This window comes from Plectropomus leopardus, chromosome 23 (genome assembly GCF_008729295.1).
Source record: "Plectropomus leopardus isolate mb chromosome 23, YSFRI_Pleo_2.0, whole genome shotgun sequence".
Taxonomy (NCBI): Eukaryota; Metazoa; Chordata; class Actinopteri; order Perciformes; family Serranidae; genus Plectropomus; species Plectropomus leopardus.
The window spans coordinates 21,191,568-21,203,599 of NC_056485.1; the positions used below are offsets into that span (position 1 = coordinate 21,191,568).

A 12,032-nucleotide genomic window follows, 5' to 3' on the forward strand; every position below is an offset into this window, starting at 1 on the left:
TTGTGTTGTCACGTAACAGTTTTATATTGTACACACTTTTTATAATTTATACACTTTTTACACACTGCATGTTATCCATATTGTAATTGAAATATTAATATTTTGCTAATTGTCTACTACTGTATTTCTTGGCATTTTTATTTTTACACCTAACATACTCGGCATATTATGCATACGTCATTTTGTAAATATTTACATATTGTACCAACTGGATACTACTGTATTTCTATTTTTACATGCTTGTGCATTTACATATTTCTTCTTGCTATTGTTCTCTATGCCCCCCCCCCGGGGGATCAGTAAAGTATTTCTTATTCTGAATATATGATGGGGGTAGGATTTTTTTTTTTCATTTAACAATTTAAAATGCCTGTTATTGTCAAAATGACATTAGAGTCACTGAAACAGTAAATATCTAAGCGCAAAACTTTTACTGTTTGTCTGTATGCCAGTGTTTTGCAGTAGAGGGGGAAATGATTATAACCTTACTGTACATGCTCAAAAGTTGAACGATAAAAACTGTTTCCGCAGCCTGTTGACTATCACTTTGATATCAAACGTTCTTCGCAATACGAACAAAATACTGGAAAAAAAAAGAAAGAAATGTGTGTGAATGCATGACCCGTCGATGTTGATGAAGCATGATGTGTCCTATGAACTGAGCAGGAAAAATTGTTGAACAATTGACATTTTCTGAAGTTTCTTGGAAGTTGATGACAAATTTTGCGATATTTTTCCAAAAGAAAATTGACTGAGAAACAAAAAGCACAACCCTCATGTTAGAATTACAAGACTGCCTTTAAATCAAACCTCTGACCGAGATCCAAATTCTTCATGTAAAACTCCTTGAGCGCACTGCCGTCTTTTGTTTCGGTAAACACAGGGCCGCCAGTTGTTTAGATACTTGTTTACTTAAGTTATAATTAAATTATATTCACAGTAAAAGCTCAGGGTGTCGGTCGCTGTTCTCAGGTAGTTGTAGCACCTTACCGTCTCAACACGTGAGCCCTTAGAGCCTTAGAGCGGGAGGTTTTCCAGAAGTCAATGACAATCTTCATGTCACGATTATTTATTTATTTATTTATTTTATATGACAGTTTATTTCCACTCCTCTTTCAGTATCAACTTTTTGTCACCATTTTATCTGGGGGTTGTAATACCTCTGTCTGTCCTCTCTGTGTGTGTCTCTCAGGTCAGGAGCATATCCGCAACAATTCCCAGTACGAGCAGGAGGAGAAGGTCCAGTTTGTGATAGACGTGGTGTGCGCCATGGCCCACGCTCTCCACAACATGCAGAGGGACCTGTGTCCCAAAAACTCCAGCATCTGCCCTGAGATGGACCTGACAGGAGGGAGGAAACTGCTCACTTAAATCCGCAGCATCAGCTTCAAAGGTAGGTTGAAAGCCAGTGGCCCGCAGGGTCGGAATCAGGGCTGGGCAGCCGGGCAGCATGAAGGGGAGGGTGCCCTGGGCGTGCTGACCCCTGGCATCATCGATTACTCCTGAGGGGCTATATTCGGTGCATCCTGGGGGAGGATGTGGACATGGAATCCAAGTGGTCCACGTTCAGTACCTCCATTGTGGAAGTGGCTGCTAAAAGCTGTGGTCCGCAGGTCGCCGGTGCCCGTCTTTGCAAGCAGCCTCACATACCAAAACAAATACTTTGTTTTAGGTACTGCGGGTATATACCAGTGGGGTGTGTGAAGCTTTCAGGCGTCAGACAGCAACCTACACACCTGCTGGTGGAAACCCAACAGAGAGGTGTTTTCTGAGACTGCACTGGTTGGCCTGAAGGGCTGCAGATGAGGCAGTTGTGAAAGCAAAAACTCGGGTGTTCAGGAGGCCATGAAGGAGGAAAGTGTTGCTGGGGAGAGGGAGGTCTGCTCTGCTCCACCTGTTGTCCCCGTGATCCAACCTTGAATAAAAGGCAGTAAATGGCACAGGTTACAGAAATTCATTTGTTTTAAAGATGAATTTCTGTTTTTACTGGAGACAGACAATAAAGAATCAATCCATCAATCTATCTATCTACCCTCTAGGGGATAGTCTCTAGCCCTCGACTAGCTTTTGTTTCATTTGATCTGGATCTGATAAGACCGTGATGACTCAGCCAGTTAGTACTGAGCGTACCTACCCCAGTACGGAGACACTGGGTCTCCCCACCGGAGCTAGACCGGGAGGGGGTGGAGCTTGTAGGCAAGTGTTTCTAGGGCCGGTCTTTGGCCATACGGCCCAGTTGGGCTTACCCCGAATAACATTTTGTCACCACCCAGTGGGTCCATGGCCCACTTCTTCCCCCGTTAAAGGGGTTCTTTTTGGGAGTTTTTCCTCAGGTGATGTGAGGGTCTAAGGGCAGAGGGATGTTGTATGCTGTAAAGCCCTCTGAGGCAAACCATGTTTTGTCTTAATGGGCTTTAAAAATAAAATTGACTTGGTAGAGAGTGTTTGGCTGCGGTCAAAACTTTCAAATAATCTCTTTTCCACTTTTCCTTCTTCTCCACAGAAAATATCATGAGGTCCAGGAAAGATGTGAGGGAGACTTCATCAGGACGTAGGAAAAGACAACTGCACCTGTCCTCGGCTCTGTGATGATGGGATGGCTGCTGTTATGGATGAGGGTCTGCTGTGATCAAACTACAGTGTTCAGATGATGGACGACAAAAGCACATCCTCACGGTACTGGCTTTTACGCAGAAGGTTGTTTTTTTTCTCGGCCGGCGAAGCAAAGGCCGTCTTGAAATTGCTAAAATGATCAGCACTGAGCACCACTATTAAAATTGAAAGAATGATTACGAGAGCCTGAGCATCAACCCTCGGCAGGATTTTTTATTTTTTTAAATAAGATAATAATATCTCCAAAATGTTTTCCTTAAATATTAACAAAAATTAACAAGAAAAAAATAAAAGAAAAAATTGCAAAATCCTTGGGAAAAAAAATCTGAAAAATGTTTTACTTTTTAAAATAGACAAGAAAATGTAAAATACCTAAAAAATACAGCCATCCATTCAAAGTTGTATGCCCCTCTCCTAAGCCAAAATAGAAATCCTAAGTCCCTCCCCAGTTCTTAAAACAAGACTTGATATGCCCCCCCCCCCCCACATCTCAATAATGATAAACAGTCCCTACTGACCACATTAACTGATTTTTGTATTCAAAGTCAAACGTAGTTTGAAGTGTTTTCTCATAAGTGTTTGGTATCGATCAGCAGAGGAGAGCGTCATGGTTTCAAGTATAAGATTCGAAGGCCTGTAGTGAACTTTATCAACACTTTAGGAAGAAGTTAGATCTAGACAGTTAAAACAGTAGAAGTGACAGAGGGGAGGAGTGTATTTAGCTGCGGCCCTGAGATGCTGTGAGCTGCTGTTTGTCCACCTTGAAAGAGATAACGCTGGAAACAGCCCGTGCTACACTTGTTCACAATGACGACTTAGAAGCAGAGGACTTTGCCAGGGAGAGACTGTGAGACAAAGAGAGACTTCGAATGAGACGAATCCTGATCAGCTGACATCGTGATCTCATCTCAGCCACATGAGGTGTCAGAAGATGATCCAGCCGTTCATGGAGACAGAGAGATGGACAAATCAAACTCAAGCCGAGTTTGCAACGTTCAAACCGACCGAGGCCAGCCACCAGAACCGCACGAGCATAACCGAGCTGCCCGTCCAGTGTCCTCACAAAGGACACACTGCAACTTTCCAGAGCGAACCGTTTCCCCGGCATCGAGACCTCTGAGGAAGGTGAAACGATCTTTCCTGTGCTGTTATGGGGTTGATGCTCTTAAATGATCGGGACACGGAGGAAGTGTTAGACCTCGATCAGGATCTCCCATTAATACAGTTCTGGGTCATTCTCTGATCAGGCCTCGTCTTTATCTTTTCCTTCAGCGTTTTATGGGATAGGTTCCCTCTCTGCTGTTGATCGATGCTTGACATTGACTTTTCTTTAATCTTTTCATCTGCTTGATCATCGTGCACTATTTCAGCGCACCTGATCGAGTCCAGATGTCACACCTAATTCAGTTCCTCACTGGTTTTTATCAACTCGCTTTTATTTTTGCTTCATTTTTTGTTTATTTAGTCATTTTATTCACTTTGTGTCTTTGCTGTATTCACTGTTTCATCATTCATCCACAGTGATTCTTAAACTCACTCATTTGTAGTTTTAGGAGTAGTTTTGCTGTGTAGTGAGTAGTTTAATAAAGCTTTCATTTATAAAGACACTTGGTCTTGTGATGTGTGTGTGTATAATGTCAGGTCCCTGTACACCTGGAAAAATAACTTAAAAGCAAACTTCAAATTATGACACGAGATGAATGTATAAGGTAAAATGGGTTATCAGCCTTTCTATTTTAATGGGTGGTGCTCCGAGGTTTTTAAACTCTGATTTTCAATATAAACTTTCTGTTCCTGATAGCCGAAGTTGAGTCCCACTGCTCCACTTCATCTTTATACCAATTCATGTTTCTGAGTCATAATTTTGCATTATGAGTTATAGTTATGTATTTTGGTTTTGATTAATTAATTAATTAATTATTTTAATTAATTGCTAATTAATTAATAAATCCCCTATTTAAACCGCTACATCCTCTTCTGAAATAATTTTTAAAAAATAAAAGTATATACTATAAAGCGAGTTAAAGAAAAAGAGCCAATCAGGAGTGTTTGTGGTTGTTTCAGAGAGTGTATGGGCTTAAAACTTTGCCTTAAACTCATGGACAGGTCCTGGAAATGTCTCGGTAAAAATGGATATGAACCCTGATACTAAGCAGAACAGATTAAATATGTTACTGGCTGTTTCTCGCCTTAAATGTTTTTAGAGACATATTTTAGCGTACTGTTTAGCTGTAGATCATTTCTTTGAGTTTGTAATATTCTCCACATAATACTTTATAGATATGAGCAGTTTGCATTGCAGAGCTGAAACACAGACAGCATTTTTTTTTAAATTACTTGATTGCAGTTTTCAGCCAGATGATCTACAAAAACTCTTGGTCACATGACCTGGAAGCTGTCAAAACATTGAAAATAACATGGACCTTGTGTCAGAGTAGTTTGTTGATGGTCCCTGAGTGAAAACCCTGCCTTATGGCGGAGAGCTCGCCGCCCTGTACTGCCAACAGTCGTTTAAAGCGACGCTGCTGGATAACAAGTTAATGTCTATCGAATTTCCAGCCTTAACCTAACTTCACTGCGGTGTCGTTTTGTGCAGTAAATATACAGTATGTATCTGTGATATTTAAGTGGTCTCTAAGGGTTAATGACGCTGGTTGTCGTTGATGTTGTGGTGGCGTGTTTTGATAGTTTGAGCTTTATGGCTGTATGGTTATAACTTTTGGACCTGTAACACCTCTGAATATGAAACTATATTGTCAATTTTAAAGGTTCACACACATAAAACAGCAGTTTATTTTACTGTATTTTAGGAGTTTTAGGTCTTTGTATAAAAGTTTAAACCAGAAATATATGTTTTTGACTGGAAAGATTAAAACGTCATTTTAAGCATTGGAAAATTAGAAACAAAACAAAAAAGAAAAATTAAATTAAATTAAATTGTCGCACAACACGGATTTTGTCACTTCCGTTTCCGTGAGCAGGAGCGACAGATCGCCGTGGAGCAACCGTGTTTAAAACCGATATTTATTCACGTTTTGCCAATTTAGCGCCATAAAAATGCGCCGAATTATCCACAAACAGCTCCTTTTTGCGGTGTAATCACGAGAGTACAGACAACTATAAACGAATTACTTTGATAACGAAGAAAACATAAAAATACGATAATTCTCAGGCGTGTTCTGCAGCCAGAAGCGCCGTCCCTTTTCTGTCACTTCCACGCGCTTCTGTGGACGTTTTTTCCGCGATGGACTTTGCAGTTAAGGACATCTTCGTAAAGTGTGAGTCAAATCTCTAAAACTGTGTGTATCTTGTGTGTAAAGTTGCAGTCTCCTCCGGTGATGATTACAGTTTGCCATCCGATGGCGCCAAACACCGCGGTGAAGGTAGAGCTCCGGACTCAGCGGTGGCTTCCGCTCACTGTAACCCGGTTTTGGCAGCAGGAGGGCGGCGTGCTCACCTCCCAGCCCCCGGTGTGACTGCTGGAGGAGCAGACTGAGGGATCGTCAAAATATTACTGTATAAAATGCCCCCAAACCAGTGTTTTCCCAATACCTGCATGATGACTCACCAATATTCATGAAAATGATAATTAAGGAATAGACTAAATTGGTCTCATGTAGCACTAATTTGTTTCCTAATTAATTTAATTTACATAAATATTTAAGGAGAAAACTCAGATTTATTACCAAAATATCCTATATTTTATATAAATAATATATTTTTTTTATTTCAAAATGTATGTTTTTTTCAAATAGTCTCCATGTAATGTGACCCAAAGTGTATATGGGATTTAGTGCTTTTACTAAAATACATTTTTTAGAAGATGAATTTGTCGTTAACTTTAATGATCCAGTGACTAAAAGTTATTAACAACTAACAATATTATTCCTAAATATTTACATTATGTTCCAATGGGATTTTATTTATTTATTTACTTGTTAACTATTTAGGACCCTAACAAAATGGATTGATGTATTTTACAAACAAAGAAAAAGGCAAGGAGCAATTAAGGGGGAAATGGCCTTTAAATTAGCAATGCAGTGCAAGAAAATAAAATAAACAAAAAACAAGAAAACTGCCTAAAATTCCAACATCCCCCCACCGAAAAATAAAGTACAAAACAGAACAAAAGACAAGGAAATGACCTTAAGAAATGCTTTAAAAATAGTAGTAATGTTTCGATAGTTGGACAAAAAGTCACATAAATATGGACGTGAGATTTTACAACTTATGTTGTTGGATGATCAATGATGTTCCAAGTTCTTGATAATATGATATAATATAGTATAATACAATACAGTACAGTACAGTACAATACAATATAATATAATCCAGCCAAGTCTAAAGTGGTGTCGGTGCTCACTGTCAAAAATAGTCCATAACCCAGATCTGCACAATGCGAGGTCGGGAAAATAAGAGCAGCTTTGGATGAGATAAGAACAGAAAACCAGACGAGACCGTCTGGGAGGCCGAGACACCGAGACACTGAGATCAATGAAATGAAAGGCTGATTTCAAAATGATGTAACCCAAAACTCGCAGAGCCCGAGAGAGAATACCTGTATCCTCCAGGGAAAACCACATGCGATAAATAAGGGAAAGACAAAGCCGTATCCGTCTCAGTGCCGGAGTCACTTCTGCCCTCAAAGTGTCAGCGAAGTCGTGGGAAATTAAAATAATGACCCGGGAGGAGCATGAGCGATAAAAAGCAGAGCCGCAGAGGCAGCTCCGCACATCAGCTGATCCTCAAACGGGTGAGTTTGCTATCATTACTCATTACATGTATAATACAGGTTCATTTTATATTTTATAGAGACGTTATCACGATGCAAAGAATAATTTGTGTAGACAAAAACATTTTTAGTGTCCAGTTTTATTTATTTTTTATTTTTTGCTTAAGTGTACAATAATAACTTCTCTCATACTTTAATAAAAACGGTATCTTATAAGCGTGCAAAAACATCCACTTTGAGTCAAGATTAAATTGATCAAAATTTGATGGTCAATTTGACCTTTTCCATTGCATTCATGTAAGCGCAATATCTTAGGACATTTCAAGGGAATTTCTTCAAATTTGGCGCAAACGTCCACTTGGACTTTATGATGAACTGATTGGAAATATGTGGTTTAAGGTTAAGGTCATTGTGACCTTGTAAGTTTTCTTGTGAATGCGGTGTCTCAGGGAACACCATGAGGGATTTCTTTAAGTTTGGCACAAACGTCCACTTTGAAAGGTCACTCTGACCTTCAAATTCGGCACGAAAATCCACTTAAAGCCACAGATGAACTGATTAAAATTTGGTAGTCAAAGGTCAAGGTCACCGTGACCTTGCATCTGTCTCATTCCTGTGACATTGATATCTCAGGAACACCTTGAGGAACTTTGTTCAAATTTGGTACAAATGGCCTCAAAAAATACACTGATTAGAATTTAAAGGTCAAAGGTCAATAATTATTTGCTAATTTTGACAGATTTTCACAAAAATGTCAAATAGGAAAAATAATAATGTGCTGACATTAAATATCCAAAAGGTCAGTTTTGCTGTGACGTAATAATTTTTTCCGTCCATTATTCAGCGTCGTCACCAATAATTCTGTCAGTCTGCAGCTCTTTTAAATGATTTTCATCTCTTCTGATCTCATTTGAATTTATTTTCAGCGTATTTTCTGAAATGCTTGGTTAGATTATTGTTGTACACTTCTTGTTCTGCACTTTTACTTGTATTTTTGAGTATTATTGAGTTTCTGTTATGACAGGACACATCATGAAGGCGCTCAGCGTGTCTCTAACACTCGCTGTTTTTCTGGCCCTGAGCCGAGCGGTCCCGTTCAACAACAACAACAACAACAACAACAACAACAACAACAACAACAACAACAGCAGCCTCTCCACCAGGAACTCGGGCCTGTGCGAGTACGTGATAGAGCAGAGCATGCACATCAGCGGGGCGTTCGTCCCGCAGTGCGACTCTTACGGGAACTTCATGCCGCAGCAGTGCTCGACCTCCAACTGCTGGTGCGTCAACGTCATCACCGGAGAGGAGATCCCGAACACGAGGACACTGCTGGGCGCCACAGCCGTTAACTGTGGTGAGTGATGACGTGTGATCGGGAGTCACACGATGCTTCATTATGCTGGATTTTTTTGGGTACAATTTTAAAGTTTTAACAGTGTTTTCATGTTCTGTGAACTTTGTTACTTTGTACTTTTACTAAAATTGTACTTTTACTTCACTTTTTGTGTCCAAGAACCAATTAGGGGTGTGGATGGTCATTTCAGAAATGTTTGGTTTCAAAGTCATGACAATTTGTTGGTAAAAATGTGAATGAAAACTGCACCCAAATTGCAGGTCAATAACCTTTTAAAAAAATATGTTTTTTTAATAGACAGCGAGTTCTACTGCCCGCATGGCTGGTCTCGCTTCGGAAGACAGTGTTTCATCTTCATCGACAGCCCGAAGACTTGGGCTGAAGCCGAGGTGAGGACCTACGAAGCTGCTCACACATTCAGCCGAGCTGCGAAGACTCAAACGCGGTGAAACTCTGTCTGCCGTCGTCTCTTCCAGGGTTACTGTCTGTTCGAAGGGGCCAACCTGGCGTCAGTCCACAGCTACGAGGAGGATTACTTCATCCAGTCTCTGACCAGAGGAGACGGCCACGACTTCCCGCACGCCTGGATCGGTGGCCACGACGCCATACACGTACGGGACTCCTCTGCTTTAGTCGATGCCAAAATTGTTTTGTTGTTTTTTCTAATTTACAATAAAAATAATGTGATTGACACTGGGAATTATTTTGTACGTTCAGTTAACATAAGATGCCAGAGTGAATGAAACAGCTTCAAAATACAGCTTGTTTATTTTTGTTCAAAAGTGGAAGTGAAGGATTTCAGGTCCTAGCTAAAACGTATTGTCCTAAAATCCTAGAATTGTGCACAAATCCTAGAAATGTCCTAAAATCCTAAAAGAACACTTAAAATCCAAGAAATGTCCTAAAATTCAAGAAAAAATCTAGAATCCTAGAAACTTCCTAAAATCAGAAAGTGCCCGAAAATCCTAGGAATGTCCTAACATCCAACAGATGTCCTAAAATATGAGAAATGTCCTAAATTCCGAGAAAATCCCTAAAAAACGAAAAGAAATGTCCCAAAATCTGAGACATGTCCTTAAATTCGAGAAACATTCTCAAATCCGAGAATTTCCTAAAATTCAAGAAATGGGAGTGGCCCCTGGCCTCCTGTCATTTCACAAAGTGGCCCCAGATAAAGCAGGTTGGGTCTCTCAGTTTTAGATGTAAAAAAACTCCTCAAGTCAAACTTTATTTTAGGTTCAAAACAACAAAGGAGTGCGCCTTCAAAGTATGAATGTGACCAACAGTAATTACTTAATCGTTTTACTGAGATGAAGTAAAATAACTGTGAAGCCTCAAATGTGTTTTTGTATTTAAATACGTATAAATGTTTGTCTTTCTCTCCACAGTTCTCTTTTTGGATGTGGAGCGACGGCTCCAAGTTTCGATACGAAAACTGGCATTCGGACTACAGAGTGGAGAGAACTGAGCACTGTCTGAAGATGAATTATGAATGTAATAAACCACACACACACACACACACACACACACACACACACACAGACAGACCCTATTTCAATATTTGAAACTGGAAAATCTCCTCCTAACTCCACTCCTCAAGTTTATGCATTATTGTTTACTAATGCTCCTCTATAAGTATAAGTAGGGTTGGTTACCATTTGGGTTTTTTCCATTACCTGTACGAAAACGATACTGTTATGGTATCTGTGACAAACAAAGACTGAACTGATACTTTTCATGCCTCCGTGCATACGATAGCCGAGGCCGGAGGCATTGTGTTTTCGGGTTTTCTCTCTGTTATGTCCAACCTTCCCATTTTTTGTGAACAGGGTATTTCAAGTGATTAGAGTTTGGTGGTCAAAGGTCACCGTGACCTTGTCTCTCTAATTCTTGTGAATAAAAAATAAAACCTTGAGGGATTATTTTCAATCTGGACAGACGTTGACTCAATCTCAAGATGAACTGCTAAGATTTTTGTAGTCATTGGTCAAAGGCCAAGGTGACTATGACCTCATCCATCTCATTCTTGCCAACATGGTATCTTAGAACACCTCAAGGGATTTCTTTTTATTTAATTCCACACAAACGTTGACTTGGTCTCAAGGATGAACTGCTTAGATTTTGGAGGTCATAGGTCAAAAGTCGAGGTCACTGTGAAGTCATCTCTCTTTTTGTCATGAATGCAAAATCTCAGGAATGCCTTTTTGTTTTTTTAAATTTGACAAAAGCATCTATTAGGACTCAACATTGAACTGATCAGATTTTGTTAGTCAAAGGTCAAGGTCAGCACGACCTCATCTGTTTCACTCTGTCTCATTCTTGTGAATGTGTTCTCTCAAGAACACCTATAGGATTTTTTTTGTTTGATTTTTATTTGTAACAAAAGTTGACTTGGTCTCAGTGATGAACTAATTACATTTTGGTGGTCATAGGTCAAAAGTCAAGGTCAGTGTGATGTCATCAGTCCTTTTCTTGTGTACGCAAGATCTCAGGGATTTCTTTTTTTAAACTTTGATACAAATGTTTACTTGGAATGCACTGATTAGATTTTGGTGGTCATAGGTCAAAGGTCAAGGTCACCATGACCTCGGCTGTCTCACTATTTTGAACAATATATTTGAGGAACTCCTTGAGGGAATTTCTTCAAATTTGGCACAAACGTCCACTTGGGCTTATTTTTGAACTGATTGGAATTTGGTGGTCAAAGGTCAAGGTGTCTCGTTGTGGTTATTTTTCTAATTTTTTTGAGTTTGTGAGCTTTCTGCACTTGCTTTGCATCTCTTTGTGGTCAGTTTGAGATCGTTAAATTAAAGTGTCTCTGTCCACCTTGTGTTTGCAGTTGACAGGAAGTGGAATTACGGCTTCTGCGATGACGCTTTGCCTTTCGTTTGTGCCAAGAGGATCTGAACTCGGACCTGACAGCCGAAAAAACGTCACGTCTGACGAGGTCAGAGCCTCCACAGCCCGCTCCAGCATCTGCAGTAATTTTCCTCCAAAACAAAAATCACAAAAAATATAAAGGACAGTTATGGATTCATATTTCTGTTAAAGATTTATTGCAAAATTGTTAAAAAAAACCAACATGAATGATGAACATGAAGAATCTGAATGTGCTGAGCCTGTCAGTGTGCTCCCAAATCACCAGCGTTAGCATAGTCATGAAAAACCTGGAAAACCTGGATTTTGCAAGTAGAAATTTCCAGGCCTGGAAAAGTTTTCCTGAAAGTTGTAGAATTTCGTCAAATCTGTATAATAACACACAATGTTTTCAAGGACCGTCAGGAATTTAAAAATGCAATGATAATATTTTTTCTTTTTCTTTGTTGTTTC

General features: G+C 39.7%; 1 protein-coding gene across 2 annotated transcripts; it reads left to right on the plus strand.

Moving 5' to 3' along the window:
- Positions 1 to 1,203: 1,203 nt before the first annotated feature.
- si:dkeyp-75b4.10 (galactose-specific lectin nattectin) lies at positions 1,204 to 12,026 on the plus strand. 2 transcript variants are annotated; one of them, XM_042512321.1, is made up of 7 exons: positions 1,204 to 1,393; positions 2,504 to 2,676; positions 8,370 to 8,702; positions 9,000 to 9,091; positions 9,179 to 9,313; positions 10,091 to 10,196; positions 11,542 to 12,026. In XM_042512321.1, the coding sequence occupies exons 3-7, from the start codon at positions 8,378 to 8,380 to the stop codon at positions 11,607 to 11,609; spliced, it is 726 nt and encodes a 241-aa protein (XP_042368255.1). In that variant the 5' UTR covers positions 1,204 to 1,393; positions 2,504 to 2,676; positions 8,370 to 8,377; the 3' UTR covers positions 11,610 to 12,026. The 2 variants fall into 2 exon arrangements, with proteins under 2 accessions (XP_042368255.1, XP_042368254.1); XM_042512320.1 differs by lacking the exons at positions 1,204 to 1,393; positions 2,504 to 2,676 and adding exons at positions 5,651 to 5,891; positions 7,155 to 7,366.
- Positions 12,027 to 12,032: the final 6 nt, after the last annotated feature.